Raw genomic sequence first — 15054 nt, 5'->3', positions numbered from 1 at the left:
CCCCCAAAATAAATAAAATCTTTTAAAAAAAACAAAAACAAAATTCTAGCTACTGAATCCAAGATTGGTGACATAGACAGAAGTCCACAGGAAAAACTAATTTTGGTGTTACAGTTGTGAGACTTGGGAGAAACATTTAACATTTTTTTCCTTTATTGCTGATTATACAGTAAATGCTTTCATCGGGAAAAGAGGTTAGCCTTTCTAGTGATGACTGGAGTGTGTAACAAATTACACTTAAGACTAATTAAATTCACTAAAAATAAATAAAAGAAAATTTAAAGACTAGATAAGGACAGAAAAACCATGATCTCTTACACTGTTAAAAATAAGCATTGAGAATGATGATACTTCAGGAGAGCAGTGATGTGGGATCATGGCACATAAATATAGTTCTGAAGGACAAAGCGTACTGTCCAGAGGGGTTTCCAGCTGCGCTCCTTCCAGAGCAAGCACCAGAAGCCGTCCTGAGGGCCAAGCCCCTGTGGGGAGGCTGGGGCAGCCCTGGGCCCGAGCGTTCCACAGAGGGGGTGTGACAGTGGCCTTTGCAGGGCCCGGAGAGCTCGTGCATGCAGAGCGGCCAGAAGGGGTTAGAGCCCCGGGCACACAGGTGTGACAACACAAGGCTCTGGGGAGACAGGGCAGGATCTTAGAACAGGTGTATGGGGTCCCGAGGCGGTGGCTGGCTGTTCTGTTGTCCTTTGCACCTTAACGATGGTGAAAAGAGCATTTGATGAATGGCTCTTTGTGGGGGCGGGGCTTTGTCTCAGACCATAAAGCAGATGCAGCAGAGGATGCTGGAACTCAAAAAGACTCTCCAGAAGGAACTGGTAAGTGCCCCTCTTCTGCCTCATGCCTGATGATGCGCCCCCCATCACCCGCCCGTTGAGAGCAGGAGGTTTCTGGAAAGCCAGATGTTGGCTGGTGGGACAGTGGCCCTGCCCGCTTGAACATGCCCCTGCAAAGTAGCTGTGTGACTTCGGGCATGTGCCGTCCTTCCCCGAGCCCTGAGCTCTGAGAAGTCAGTGACATGACCTGAGCGCCGCGTGCCGTGCCCAGACCTGGGAGAGCAGCGCCTCTGCCCTTTTTGCGGTGCTCCCTGCCCCAGAGGTGTCCTGACCCGGGTAAAGGAAATGTCTGAACTTCCCCACATGACCTCCTTCTTCGCCAGCGGCCACCCCACCTGGGGGGCGAGCCTTCTTCAGACACTGGAAGGCACTCCCTTCCCACGGGGGGCCCTCTCGGCTAGCGCACCGGGCCTGCTAAAGGATCGGCGGGTGGTTTTCGCACCTGTCTCGGGGGTTCAGTGTAGCATCTTTCCATTGGGTTTTCAGAAAATCAGACCCGACAACGAGCTGTTTGAAGTCCGGGACAAGCCTGGCCCTGAGATGCCGAACATGGCCCCTTCTGTCACGAATAACGCTGACCTGACTGATGCCCGAGAGATCAACTTTGAATACCTGAAACACGTGGTTTTGAAATTCATGTCCTGCCGAGAATCTGAGGTAAAGGGCTTCTGAGTTGCCTTTTGGGTTCCAAGTGCCTGGCTCATTGTCCAAGCCTCGCATGGCTTCCCCCCAAGGCCATTTCTTTCTTCCTCTGCCATGTTCTGATTTGCCCGCCAGTGTGGGTACCTCGTCCTTTCCCCAGCGGGCCCTGACCTGCGGGCTGCAGCAAGCAGGGGGGCCGAGAAGGGGGCGGATGCTGAGTCCAGGGAGCTGAATCTGCCCCACATTCCTGCATCTGCTGAAGAGCAGGGCAGCTGCTGCGTGGATGTCCCAGGGGTCTCGCCGGTCCCCAAAGATGGAGGGGAGAAAAAGAACCGGTCATTGTCGTTAGACCTGAGAAAGCCCAACCTCGCCCTCCCCGTGGTCCTTGCTCACCCGTCGGGAGCAGAGCCCGGGAAGCGCTGCTGCTTAGACCCCCCGGCCCCCCCGCTCCATCCCCACCAAGGCCCATGGCAGCACAACTTCCTTTGTTTCAGGCTTTTCACCTTATAAAAGCTGTGTCAGTGTTGCTGAACTTCTCAGAAGAGGAAGAGAACATGCTAAAAGAAACCCTGGAGTACAAGGTAGGTCGCCGGCTGCCGTGGCTCTTAGAAACTGGAGTTACCAGCCCCGCACTCGGCCGGCTGTCCCCGGGATGTGGTGCTTCCCGCACACACGGCCGTGCGTGCTCCACCCACAGGCTCCGTGCTTTCCCGGGCTCTTTCACCAATGTCTCTAACGGCAGCAGCCCCGGGGCTGGCCCGGCGTCCAGACTTTTTTTTTTTTAAGATTTTTATTTATTTATTGAGAGAGAGAATGATAGCATGAGAGGGAGGAGGGTCAGAGGGAGAAGCAGACTCCTTGCTGAGCAGGGAGCCCGATGCGGGACTCGATCCCAGGACCAGGATCATGACCCGAGCCAAAGGCAGTCGCTTAACCAACTGAGCCACCAGGCGCCCCCGGCATCCAGACTTTTTAAAAAATAAAATATTCAGAAAGTACCTGCTGAAAACAAAAAGAAAATCTTAAGGCAGAATTACGTACAGTCCCAGCCCCTGGTTTTGGTCAACTCCGTTTTCTGCTGCTCCCCCTCGCGCCCCGCAGCCTGGTCTCCGCAACCAGCATCTTCACGGCGAGCTCACGGCAGGCGCCACAGGCATGGAGGGCCGCAGGGGTGGCTCGGGGATGGGGGGCGGGTGCCTTCAGCTTCCTTGGAACCTCATCCTGATGCTCGTCTCAGGAGCCCTTTCTGTTTCCAACCCAGATGTCATGGTTTGGGTCCAAGCCAGCCCCCAAGGGCAGCATCCGGCCATCCATCTCCAACCCTCGGATACCGTGGTCCTAGATGGAAGTGCCGACAGGCGGAGCTCCACGCGATGACACTTTTTCTGTGAAAAGAACACTGACACACCAGTCTGGGTGGGTTTTTAATCACTGTAACTGCAGTATTTTGTACAAGCGTCAAAACATTGTTTACAAGACTTAAGGCCCCCTTCCCGACAGACTGATCTGAACCTCAGGAGGTGGCTGTCCCTGCGTCATCGTGCTCACCAAACGGGAGGGTCCTGGCACTGCCCACATTTCCGCCGTGCTGCTAAAATCCCAGCTCTGGCCGGCACTCGTCCGCACCTGAATCCTCTTAAGTGTCCATGCTAGCGCTTGAAGCTGAAGCCCTCAGCCTCCGGCAGGGAGGAGGCACTGGGTCCACCCCGTAGTGACCACGCTGGATGGAAAGACAGCCCTTCGACGTGGTGCCCAGCAGGCCAGAGCCTCATGCCCCTGCCACGCAGCCAGCTCACTGGGGTGGGTGTTCAAATTCCCCTTCCCAGTTAGCTTGTTTGGGTTCAGATGAGATAGAAGAGGCTTTTTACCCCTTCCTCTCTAGAAAACATTCTTTCACCTTGTTTCTCAAACCACCCAGAGTTTTAGATGTGCGCATCTTTAAGGTATTCGGGCCAGTGTGGATTCATGAATATGCAACTTTCTGACAGTATCTCACTTTACTGAAGAAAACTAGCAGATATATGAAAAAAGATCCTTAGTACCAAATACACTCAATTGCCTTTTTAATGAATGTACTTGTCTTGGATAGGTTGCTGGTAAACCATTTTAAACTATTTTTTATAGCTAAAGTTCTTCGCTACTATAAACGTGTCTGTATTATAAAATCCATTTAACTGGTGTTCTTAAAGGCAAATCAGAGCATCAAGAGGAAATTATTTCTAAGATTGGGATGCCTTTCCCTTTTTTAATTTCACTAGCATTCTATGGTCTCTGCTTCCCTCTGAAGCAGTGGTGGTATTTCATTTGCTTTGCTCTTAATTCTGTGTTGTGAGACTGAGCAAATGCTAATCCCACGTTTGCTCCGGTTAAGGACAGTCTGCTCCATTCAGGGCGAGCGGCACTGGTCCCCCCCCCATCCCTGACCAAAACGTCGGAAGCCGTCTGCCACGTGTGTGGAGCCACCACCTCTCCCCCCACCCCCACCCCGTTTCTCAGAAATGCCCAGGAGTAAAACATGTAAAACATATCTCACGGGAAAACACGGATTTGCAGAGTTAATGTACTACGTTTCCACAGACCTGGGCGTACCAAGCAAGGGCAGCATCACCGTCACCCCAGCTGGGCTCTCTGCCACCCAAGCCACCCATTCTCCAGGTGCCTCCCTCCTCACGTGGCTCCTCCCTGCAGATGGCTTTCCTTTGTTTAGAATTTCCATTTATCTGGTGGGGACACAAGACAGCAATTCCTTCTGTTCTGTAACTGCGGTGAGTAAGAGGGAGCTTTTCCAGCTGTTCCAGGAGAGTCCCCACATCGGGTGGCTCAGGGCTTGCCAACCGGTCCGACTCCGCTGAGGCCTCTCCAGCCCTTGAGCTGGTCTCACCCCGCCCTGCCCACAGCCCCCGGCAGCTTCCACTCAGCCTGGACCTGCTTAGGGTTCGTTCTGAGTGGGCTTTCCTCCTGCATGTCGAATTTCCTTCAGCTTTAAGAGGAAGAGTGGAGTAAATACTCTAAGTGATTTAATGCACTTTCACTTGTATAAAACGTTCTGTGATAGGGACAGTATGTATAGCCCTTTATATAAGCATTGGATTTGGATCTCTCTCCGTGTTGTAAATAGGAATTGTATTATCTAAGACTGCTGTAGAAAATTCATTTGTGGTGTCACTTTTTGATTAAAGCTCTTTAATCCAGATGCAACTACAGTGGGTTTTACTTGATAGTCTGGTGTTAGTATTTGACTTAATGAAATTTGGTACTTTGTGTCTTATATTTAATACTCCGAGGCCAACTTCATGGACTACAGAACAGACCTTCCCGTTTGGTGAGCAGAGATGTGGGGAGGGCGGCTCCTGGGCTGGAGAGCGGAGATGTGGGGAGGGTGGCATGCTCGGAGAGCATGGAAGCTCCGTGTCCTTCCCCCTTCCGTTCCCCGGTGCAGCTCTTCCATCTGGCTGTTCCTGAGTATATCCTTTTATGATAAACCAGTAACCTAGTAAGTACAAAAAGGGGGCGAGGAGAGATGGCTATAGGACATTTGTCTTTCAGAAAGCACCCCCCCCCCCAATTTAGGTAAATACGTGTAATTTAATGAAGCCAGCAGTCTAGTCCTACCTCCCAGGAATGGTGGGGGTCCTGCAGAGGAATTGGAAGGGTTGTGCCACTTTGGTCAATGTCTTCTCTCCAAGAACCACATCAATAGGGTCCTTTAACAATGCAGACTGCAGTTCCACGTGCTTAAAAGGTTAGAAAAACATCTTGCTCTTCAAAGAAGCTGGCTGTTAGTGGTTATAGGGAACAAAATGTTCCTTTTGTATCTATAGGCTGAAAGTACCTGTTTCTGGCTTTTAATCCTTTAAAAAAAACTTGTCAGCATCTCAGGGCGTTCCTGCCGCACAGCCCCAGCCAGCGTCAGGAGATGGTGACCGGGCCCTTCTGGGGTGTGCTCCCAAAACATTCCAAGTGTAGTCACACAAACTAAAGACTTTTAAGGCCTAGATCAATTACTGAATGTTTGGCACTTTATTAAATAAGTTCCAAAATTACAAACAAATCAAAGGAGTAAAACCAATCAACAGTTACTCAGCCAACTCCACAGCACCCAGCAGCAGCGAGCGCAGGCCGGAGGTACTGCGGCGGGACGGCCGACACCACGCTCCCTCCCTGGCACCGGCTCCGCAGGGACACGCCCACCCCATCAGGTTCCCGTCCGTTACTGTCCCATTCCTTACTTGCTTTACATACATGAAACACACCGCAAGTACATACTAATAAGCCAAGAGCTTTATTGATGCAGCAGGCACTTTACAATGAATCCAAGAGAGCCCATCTTCTGTCGGGAGACGGGATGTCTGTACAAACCCTCCAAGTTTTACTACTTCAAAAAAACAAGTCTCCCTTTGACCACAGCCCTTGGATCTGCACCTGCCCAGATCGTCCCTCCCCCACGTGAAATAGGCAGAGCGCACAGCTACGCCCACCAACGCTGACCAGCCACTCCGGCAGACAGTTACGAGGTCAGTTCCGTGTTACTCGTGGACAAAGGCATAGACTATCAGATCCTGCAAAGGATTTAGGAAACAGACAAGTTCTCCCTCCACCTTGAAAATAAAATACACTTCAGCGGATGCATGTCCTGAAATAGTTCAGCTGGGAGATCCCAGGAAGATGGTCCATTGTCAATCCCTTCTTCATCAGCCTGTGCATCCAAAATTCTTCTCAAGGTAACATGAGTCCTTTTATTTTTTTAAACAGTCTTTCTTGCTGTAAGAACTCTTATAATGGAGCCTAGTCCTCCTACTGCTAATGCCTGTGGGGGCAGGAAAAGGAAAGGAGTCAAATGAGACCCAGCTGGCCCAGGGGGAGCCCGGCTTGCCGGGGGACGTGGGACCCATCACAGCTGCCTCCCCGAGTCCTCCTTAGAAATGCCAACGGGGCTCAGCACCAAGTCGCCTTAAAGGGACCAAACAAAGGGCCTGGCCGCCACACCAGGCAGAGGGCTTGCTCGGGTCCTGAGCAGCACGGCCACCCCCCCCCCCCCCCGGCCAAGCCCCATTCACCTTCTGGCCAAACAGGCACAGCACGGCCAGCAACAGGACCAAAGGCCGCCACAGCCCAGCACCGAGGCTGCCCAAGTGGCTGACCCCTCCCAACTCAACAGAGCCTTTTGGGAAGGACAGGCTGTTGGTAGCGGCCCGGCCTCCGATAATGACGAGCAAGCTTCCCGTGGCTCCACGGGGCAGGGGGACGGTGGCTAGACGAAATGCCTTGCTCTTGTAACGACCTGAGCAGGGGACAGGCACAGCTCTTTGCGCTTCAGGTGGCTGCAGGCCCTCTTCAGTGAGCATCCAGGTTTCTGCCACTGCCCCCCAGCCCCCACCGGCCTAGTGAGGCTGAGGCCAGAGGGGGACGCCCCAAGAGTTAGTTGGAGGGCTCAGCCTGCATTCCTGAGACCACCCCCCCCCCCCCCGACCCACCACCTTCACCAATGCAAAGCGGCTCCCTCCACTGATGCAAACCAAGTATTATGAAGCCCCAGCCACAAGCAAGCCTGCCTCCCTCCCACCTGGGACTCCCTGTCTCTCTCACCATGCCACGTCACCTGCCCCATGACACGCCGGGCATAAACCAGCCGCTAAAGCAATTGCAACTACCAGAACCAGTGAACCCCTAGCAGGTGCTTCCCCGGGAGAAGTGACCAGATGTCCTAGGTTGTTCTAGGTGTAGCCCCTTACTCTCGAATGCCTGTCAGGCCGTCCTGTGTTTGTCTCGGAAGCTCGGGCCCGCTGCTGCAACCCCTGGGCTGGGGGCCGGTCGGCGGGCCGCCTGCACGAGCGCTGTGTTCACGTACCTTTTCATGCCACTGGAGTAACACTGCACTGCTGTTTTCTGTGGGCTTCTCAAACCCTTTATAAATGTACTTCATTAGCAAGTCAATGCCATTTCTGTCCAGCGACTGCACAGCCTGCTCAATTTCACTGCTCTTAAAGTTTGTGAGCACTTTCAGCACCACGCCCTGGGCTCGTTCCTGTAGAGGCGAGAGAAAGGGAGTGACGCCCAGAGCCAAAGCCCAGGCACATCCATGTCCTCCAAGACAGGCACAGAAATGCCAAACCAAGTGGTCAGAACTCTCAGAAACACTGCCCAGTTTCTCATTTGTCTGGGACAGTTACAAAGTAAGTGGCCAATAAGTTATTCCCTTCTGGGCACCTGGGAGGCTCAGTCGGTTAAGCGTCTGCCTTCGAAGCTCAGGTCATGATCCTGGGGTCCTGGGATTGAGCCCCACATCGGGCTCCCCCTGCTCTGCAGGGAGCCTGCTTCTCCCTCTGCCTCTGCCTGCCACTCCCCCTGCTTGTGCTCTCTATCAAATAAATAAAATACTTAAAAAGAAAAAAAAAGTTATTCACTTCTTTGGGGGGAAGAGTAAGTGGTTTACCGGAGAGAAACATCACTGCTTTTGAGGACACCTGCAAGGCTCAGACTCCCCAAGATCACAACTGTGGAGATCTATTTTCTTAACACGTTTAAGAAAAGCTGCAGCTTCCCTCTGCATTCACCCCAGTGACAGAGGGGCCATTTCCCTCCACCTGAGAGGGGCAGCCATTGCTTACATCAACATGCTGTCACAAGCCGGCAAAAACCCCAGCTTCGGAGAGACCCCTTTCCCTGGAGCAAATTTCAGACAGCTTCTAAACAGCTGTGATGCAATAAAGCACGACTGTATCTTCTCAACTTTTTACTTCTATTTTTTTTAAGATTTTATTTATTTATTTGACACAGGGAGAGACAGTGAGAGAGGGAACACAAGCAGGGGGAGTGGGAGAGGGAGAAGCAGGCTCCCGGCTGAGCAGGGAGCCCGATGCGGGGCTGGATCCCAGGACCCTGAGATCATGACGTGAGCAGAAGGCAGACGCTTTACGCTTTACGACTGAGCCACCCAGGCACCCCTCACCTTGTTTTTAAAAGACAGGAAATCTTAAAAGCACTGAAAATCCTTATGCAAATAAAGCCTATTCAATAACCTTTAAAGCAGAAACACTGCTCTAAGTCCCACTGGCAAGCTAGTTTATAGGTTCGCTAAGCAGCAAGGGCTGGGCCGACTCCTCACCGCCCCCACCCCCAGGCCCTGGGGAGGCCTGCTTCTTTGGGGAGCTTTTACTATAAACACTGACAGCTCTGATGGTAGGAGTGCCTGGAGGCTGCCATGGAAGCACCGCCCGGGGTCAACTCCCTCCCTCGGCAGAGCCTCGCTGAGGCTGTCTGGAGCCCCAGGGAGCGCTTGCTCGCCCGGCTCAGCCCCGAGCCCAGCACCACCCAGCAAAGCCGCAGCACCACCCTCCGTACCTTCACGGCCTGATTCTTGGTGTTGATGGGAGAGTTCCGCAAGGCTGCGTGGAATGCCCGAAGCATGTCCCCTGTGCATCACCACCAGTTAAGGATGGTTAGGTTCAAGCATGTCCGTGCTTTTATTAATGAACTCCTTTCAAAAACAGCTCGAGAGAGAAGAGTCAAATGACATCCACATGCCCCCACCCCCGCCACCGCGCCCCACTGCCGATTCCAGGTGTGGCTGTGGCCCATTCAGAGAGCAGCCTGGAGCTCTCCTGAGCCACAGCAAGAGTGCCCCTCCTTCTGCCACCCCCGAAACATGTTTGGACACTCCTTCCCTCCCACCCTGGAAGGCAGGAGCAAAGCAAGTGCCCTCTCGGGGTGACCTGCAATAGAAACTGACTGAGCTCACTTGCACCTGCTTGGTACTGGGCACCCTGTCTGCCCTGCTGGGTCCTCACAACAACAGTGATGCGAGGCTATCCCTGTCACCTTCTCATTCTCAAAAGGGAAGGACGAAGGCACAAATGGAGGTCTCCTAACTCTTAATCCAATGTTTTATCGATTCAACTGCTAAAGAAATTAAGATGTGCTTAAACTGCTATCTTGCAAGACCCACCCAGGTCTGTGACGTCCCAACTGCTACTAAAAGGGAGATTTATTAATCTAAAAGCTCTTCCCCAAAATACGAGCCGACCCTCCCCACCCCCCTCAACCTTGGTTGCAATCCTGACACATTCTTTGCTGAGGTCTGAATACACAGCACTCAAAAGAAAATGACAATCTGGGTTAGGTCCCCAAAGGTGACACCTATTTTAAACTGAATTACATCAGCCAACTTTCATTTCCTCATCTGAAACACTGGCTTCAGCCAAAAAGCTTCAAAAATAGAACAAGGAATGGCTGCTGCCCAATCAGGTCTCTCCTCCTGTTTGTGCAGTGATACCTGTCTGTGAAGCGAGCCTCCAGAGCAAAGCCCAGTCCCATCTCCCCTAGTGTGGGCTCCATCCTGACCGTGCCGGGCCTGCACCACCCAGGGGCCTGCTGAGCTCTGATCCACCTTCCACAATGGAGAGGCAGCCCACCCCCTATATCTGCTGGCTTTGGAATTCCTTTTCCTCAGCCAGGCAAGGGCCAGTCTGATACCAGCCACTGATAACGTCTCCCTTGGAACGGTTTTCCGATCTGGCGTCCCAGAGCAATACGCAGAGTCTCAGCAGCTTAGAAGGAAATGCAGGCCGGCTCTCTTCACTAACCAGCACGGCTGACAAACAGAATCATTCAAGGGATGGACAGGGAAGGGCAGGGAAACTAGTCCGCGGGGGCAAGAAGAGTCACTGCTTTAGTTACCTCCGTAGTGCCAACCCACCAAGCATTGGCTATAGGTGTTGATGGATACAGGGCTTCTAGCAGCTTGGGGACATCTGGGGAGCAGGGAGTGCACAGCATTTATCAAGCTGGCCCCCGTGCTCAGCTTACAACAGGCTGTGGAGCCTGGGGACCGCTGCCCTCGTCTCCAGATCAGGGTTTCTCAACCACAGCACTATTAACATTTTAGACCACACGACTGACGTGAGGTCTGTCCTGTGCACCGCACAATATTTAGCAGCATCCCTGGCCCCCACCCACTAGATCCCAGCAGTGCTCCCCAAGTTGTGACAATCAAAATGTCTCCAAACAATGCCAAATTTCTTCAGGGGGAGGAGAGAGTGCAAAATTGTTCAAAACCACTGCTTTGGACAGATCCTTGTTCCCGAGGACCAGAAGGTTCTTCAGTGAGGAAGAAAAACGAATATTTTAAACTCCCTACAAGGTCTCAGCTCTTTGCCAGGTGCTTTCATATGTCATCTCAATACTGCTAACAACGCTCTGTGACAAGAATCATTATTCTCATTTGAAAGGCAATGAATTTGAGGCTCAGAGAAGGAAAATGACCTGCTCAAGCTTAAAAAGTTACGCTGTCCAGCTGGCCTTCAAACCCAAGTATGCCCAACTCCAAAGCCAAGCTCTTTCTACACTCCCCTACTGTCGCTCTACCCAAAGACCCACACTACATGTCCAGGACACCTGCTGGGTGCCCGGCACCATGAAACCTCACAGTGTTGTTGTGATGCTCCCACGGACCTGTAAGGCCCGCGGGGTTCCCCTCCTGTTCACAGAAGAGGATGCTGAGGTTCAGAGAGGGGATGAGGTCACACAACTATAGCATGATAGAGTTAGGTCTGCATGGATACACAGCCCATGTTCTAGTTCATCTGAGTGATTTCCTACCAAGACTCGATTCCCTATAAGGCAGTAAGACAGGCCTCCTCCTCCCTACATTCCCCCACTCCAATCAATCAATCTCTATCCCTAATCCTCTGGCCTCTGTTCTAAGACTCCCAGAAGCCTGTTCTATAGTTTAAATTCAGTGATCTAATGTAAGTCCAGTACCTGGCACATGATAGGGATTCAGTAAATACCAGTTCCTTCCTCCTCCCTCCCTGGGCTCCACATTAGCCAGGATTTCAGTTCTCGTTGCTAACCTCCCTTTCTCCAATCCCAAGAGGTAGACAGTCTATGGTAACAAGGTTTCTGGCACTGTCACTAGTGGAGAAATTGCCACCAACTGGATGTGCTAAACCTTGGCCTCTGAGCAGCCTCAAGGAACCTATCATTAGTCAGGGGGCGTACCAAGAGATGACCTTCAACAAGTCCCTGTAGCACCAGGACCAAGAGAGCACATCACCAGACTTTGTTCTCCCCATCTGTGGATGGTCCTGGGCCATAGGCCCGACCCCGGAGCCTTTTTGGTACTTCCTGCCCATAAGCCAGGTCCTGCACCAGACTGCAGAATCAATCTTCCCTCATGAGGGTCCTTCTCATGACCCCCTTTCATCAATGGGGTAAGCAGGGTGATCCTGATGGGGCAGGAAATACAAGTTTGAATCCCCATCTTTGAAAGCACATTGCTGTTCAAAGTCTGGTTTTTGGTTCAAAGGCACACTGGAACAGCGCAGGACTCCTCCCTAAGGTAGTCCATGGGCCCGACTGCCCAAGCTGAGTCAACTGATTAAACACCCAGAACCTGATTTATATACAGCATGAGCCTCCAACCCTGCCCGGGCAGATGCGGGGGAGGGGCAGGCACTTCCTGTAACACCATTTGAATAAAGAAAAATCCTTCCTGTGAGAATAAGTCAGTTTCCTGCGCTCAGACGGCTAAGGGACCAAGCAGCCTGTGACAACCACCTCTATTTTTAATCTTGTTTTCTAAATGCTTGCTTTATGTGGCCACAAGAACAGTCATCTCCAGTCATGAGGCTCTACTTTTACATTTCACTTGATGCTCTCTGGTTTTTCATAGCTCTCAACGACTAGTCTTTCTCGGCTTCCTGCACAAGAAGGCTGTTTCGGGGAGGGAGCCAAAACTCGCTTGTTGAACGTGGCTGAGACCATCAAGGTCCACAGCCCAGGGTGTTCACAGGAAGCTGAGAACAGGTGAAAAAGAGTAGCATGAAGCTGGAGGGTCAGACTGATTCCGGGGTGGGACGTGCACAATCTCTGACCTCAGGGCTGGACTAAGGCTCCAGCCTTCGCTCCCCCTTGGGTCCTTTCTATCCCTCAGCCACCCACCCACCGACCTTCGTGTGGTGCTGCAAGCCAGCCCAACAGGGCTGTACCCGGGAGCCGTCTAGGCCGCTCAATTACTCAGCGGGGCTCACCTCGGCCCCTCCCGCCCATCTAGCTCGAGAACGGCCCCATTTCCTGCAAGGGAGGGATGGAGTGATGGGGAACCCAAGGAACGGTCAGTCTGAGGGGATGAGGAGACAGAGGGGAAGAAAAGAGGACAGGCCTCGCGGAAGAATGAGGGGCCTGCGGTGCTGCAAGCGCGTCGGGCATGCTTCTGGGGCTGCCGAGCCGGCGGGTCCACCAGGGGCTAGGGGCCGCGCTGCTGAGGGAAGATCCGAGGACCGGAGCCCGGGACAAGGGGAGCCCGGGACAAGGGGAGTGGGGAGACCGGATCAGAGGGAAGGGGGGATACCCGCAGTAAGGGAACCTGGCCCGAGGGGGGCCGGATCGGAAGGGACTTGGGAGACAGACCTCAGGGGCCCGGGGGTGAGAGGAGTAGGGAGGCCGGCCTGAGGGGCGCCCGGGCCGCCGCGCTAGGTAAGGATATTGCCGCAGAAGGCCATCCACCTCGCTAGGGTCCGGGCCTGGCTCGCCCGCCGCCGCCGCCGCCTCCTCCTGCTCGTCCACGAATTTGTTCTCGTCAAACTCATCGATGTCCACCCGACGGAAGCGCGAGGACAGCGTGTTCCGGGCCATGGCGGGGACTCGGCGCCCGCTCAGCCGGCTCCGCTCCGCGTCCGACCTCCGCTCTAGCCCGCTGGGCACCGGCTCAGGCTCGGGGGCGGGAAGCGGCCGCCCGGCGCCTCCTCCACCTCCTCCGCGCGCAGACGCCGCCGCCCGCCCACTTCCGGGCCACGCCGGAACCGGAAGTGCCGGTGGGCGGGAGGGGCGGGGCCTGGTGGGGGAGTGGCTGGAAGCGCTGGAGAATCCGCCTGGTAGTCACCCCGACAGCCCCGAGCGGGACTCTCATCTTCGGGGAACCTCACTCTTGCCGTCTGAGGAGCGGGCACTCCGTCCCCGCTCAGGCCCAGCATCGTGGACATCATAACTGCGCTCAGCTTCCCTCCTGAATCCGAGGAGCCCCTGGCCCTGGAAGGGGCCTGCGCGGACATAGCCGCGGACGCGGGGGGTTATCACTGCCCAGACTGAGGGTGCCCGGGCCCCCAGGAGAAGGCTCCCGGCTCTGCCTGTCGAGTGCTGGGCAGACTTCTTTGAGAAAAAGACCTTCGAGCTGAGGCCTGAGTAGTTCTTATACCTCCAGGAGTGACGGGGGGCGGGGTGGAGACCCTAATTCTCGTATCTTAGGAACCTTGAACGCCACCACAGAGCTCGGAGGAAGGTGCCTGCCTTGTGCACAGTGACTCTATCGTTAACGGACTGGGAGACTTTAAAGACGTTTAAAGTGTATCCAAAGTGCTGACAAGACAAAACATTTGGACGTGGCCCCGCGAGTGTAGTGGTCACCTGGGCCTGGCGGGTAGGGGACGCGGGGAGAGGAAGATGACCCTGTGGTCACCATCCTGACGGGAAGGGCGAGGTCCTAGGTCTGAGAAGTCAGTTCTGGCTGGAGAGGCATATCCTGGTGGGAAGCCGAATCCCCAGAGTATGAGATGGGGAAAGATGAGAGTGGGGGGACTAAGGGCAGAGTCAAGGACGACTCTGGTGCCAAAATTGAGTGCCTGGGCAGTTGCTTGAGGGATTCTGTTAATAGGCCTTAACCTTAGATTAAATTGGGTCTTTGTTTTCATATAATTGTACTTTTTGTTTAAATATTTTGTTTTTAAGTAATCTACCCCCAACCTGGGGCTGGAACTTACAACCCCAAGATCAAGAGTCACATGGTCTACTGACAGAGCCAGCCAGGTGCCCCGAGTTGTACTTTGGCCTTTAATAAAGGCCAATAGTTAATGAAATATGACTCTTTTTTATTGTCTCAAATACTTCTCATTGAATTGTGTCTACAGATAAAAAAATTATTGCCAGATTATGATGCTATCTAATCTTGGGTGCTAAAGATACAGACTCTTACGCTGGGAAATAGGTGCTGAATAAAAGTCTCAGGGGTCCTGGAAACAGGCAAAGCCCACCTGCCTTTCAGCTCCATTTCTTGAAAGAAATCTTTGTGACCCAGGCAGGCCACAAGACAGCAGAAATTCATATCCCCAGAACTTCCTGGTCAGAAGGAACTTTAAACCAGAAATGCCCATTTTACAAGTAAAGAAATGGCCTGTTTGGGTGAATGAAATAATGGCCCTGCTTATGACTGTGGATCTCCCAGTCACGGAGGCAGAATTTTAAAAGTCTATGTCTATGTCAGGGATGACTGCATGCTGAGGGTATAAAACCACACAGTGCCTGGCAGTACCTTAGATAAAGTGGTCAAGAGAGATGTCCCTGAGGAGGTGACACTGATCCGGGGCCTGAAAGAAGTGAAGGAGGGAGCCAAGCAAAGGCCCAGAGACAGGGCCGACTTGGTATATTCCAGAAACAGAAAGGTCATGCTGGACTGCAAGGGTGAGAAGAGGTGAGATGGAAGTGGGGGGGTAGAGGGGCTGCTGTAAAGTTTTGTAGGCTGAGGAAAGGATGTGGTCTACCTCATGGGACAACACTGGAAATTCTGGGCAGT

At 53.2% G+C, this 15054-nt stretch overlaps 2 protein-coding genes across 7 annotated transcripts in view; one reads left to right on the top strand and one right to left on the bottom strand.

Annotated features, from left to right (window-relative positions):
• Positions 1-4688, top strand: part of GOLGA1 (golgin A1) — a 44327-nt gene extending 39639 nt beyond the window's left edge. For 5 of the 6 annotated variants that reach the window (XM_036112925.2, XM_078061752.1, XM_036112923.2 and 2 more), the window contains 4 exons: positions 771-830; positions 1335-1505; positions 1985-2071; positions 2752-4688. In XM_036112925.2, the coding sequence (XP_035968818.1) occupies positions 771-830; positions 1335-1505; positions 1985-2071; positions 2752-2832 (399 nt within the window). In that variant the 3' untranslated portion in view covers positions 2833-4688. The remainder of the gene's footprint in view (positions 1-770; positions 831-1334; positions 1506-1984; positions 2072-2751) is intronic. The other variant, XR_013443842.1, reaches the window with a different exon arrangement.
• A 1065-nt stretch (positions 4689-5753) lies between these two features.
• Positions 5754-13298, bottom strand: ARPC5L (actin related protein 2/3 complex subunit 5 like). The gene is given in 4 exon segments (XM_078061753.1): positions 5754-6297; positions 7339-7515; positions 8832-8928; positions 12976-13298. Coding segments are annotated over 4 exon segments (486 nt in total). The 5' UTR covers positions 13125-13298; the 3' UTR covers positions 5754-6234.
• Between the last annotated feature and the right edge of the window lie 1756 nt (positions 13299-15054).

The sequence above is a fragment of the Halichoerus grypus genome, chromosome 14 (genome assembly GCF_964656455.1).
Source record: "Halichoerus grypus chromosome 14, mHalGry1.hap1.1, whole genome shotgun sequence".
Classification (NCBI taxonomy): Eukaryota; Metazoa; Chordata; class Mammalia; order Carnivora; family Phocidae; genus Halichoerus; species Halichoerus grypus.
The sequence above is the reverse complement of the archived record's forward strand: the minus strand, read 5'-3'. Positions and strand labels throughout refer to the sequence as shown.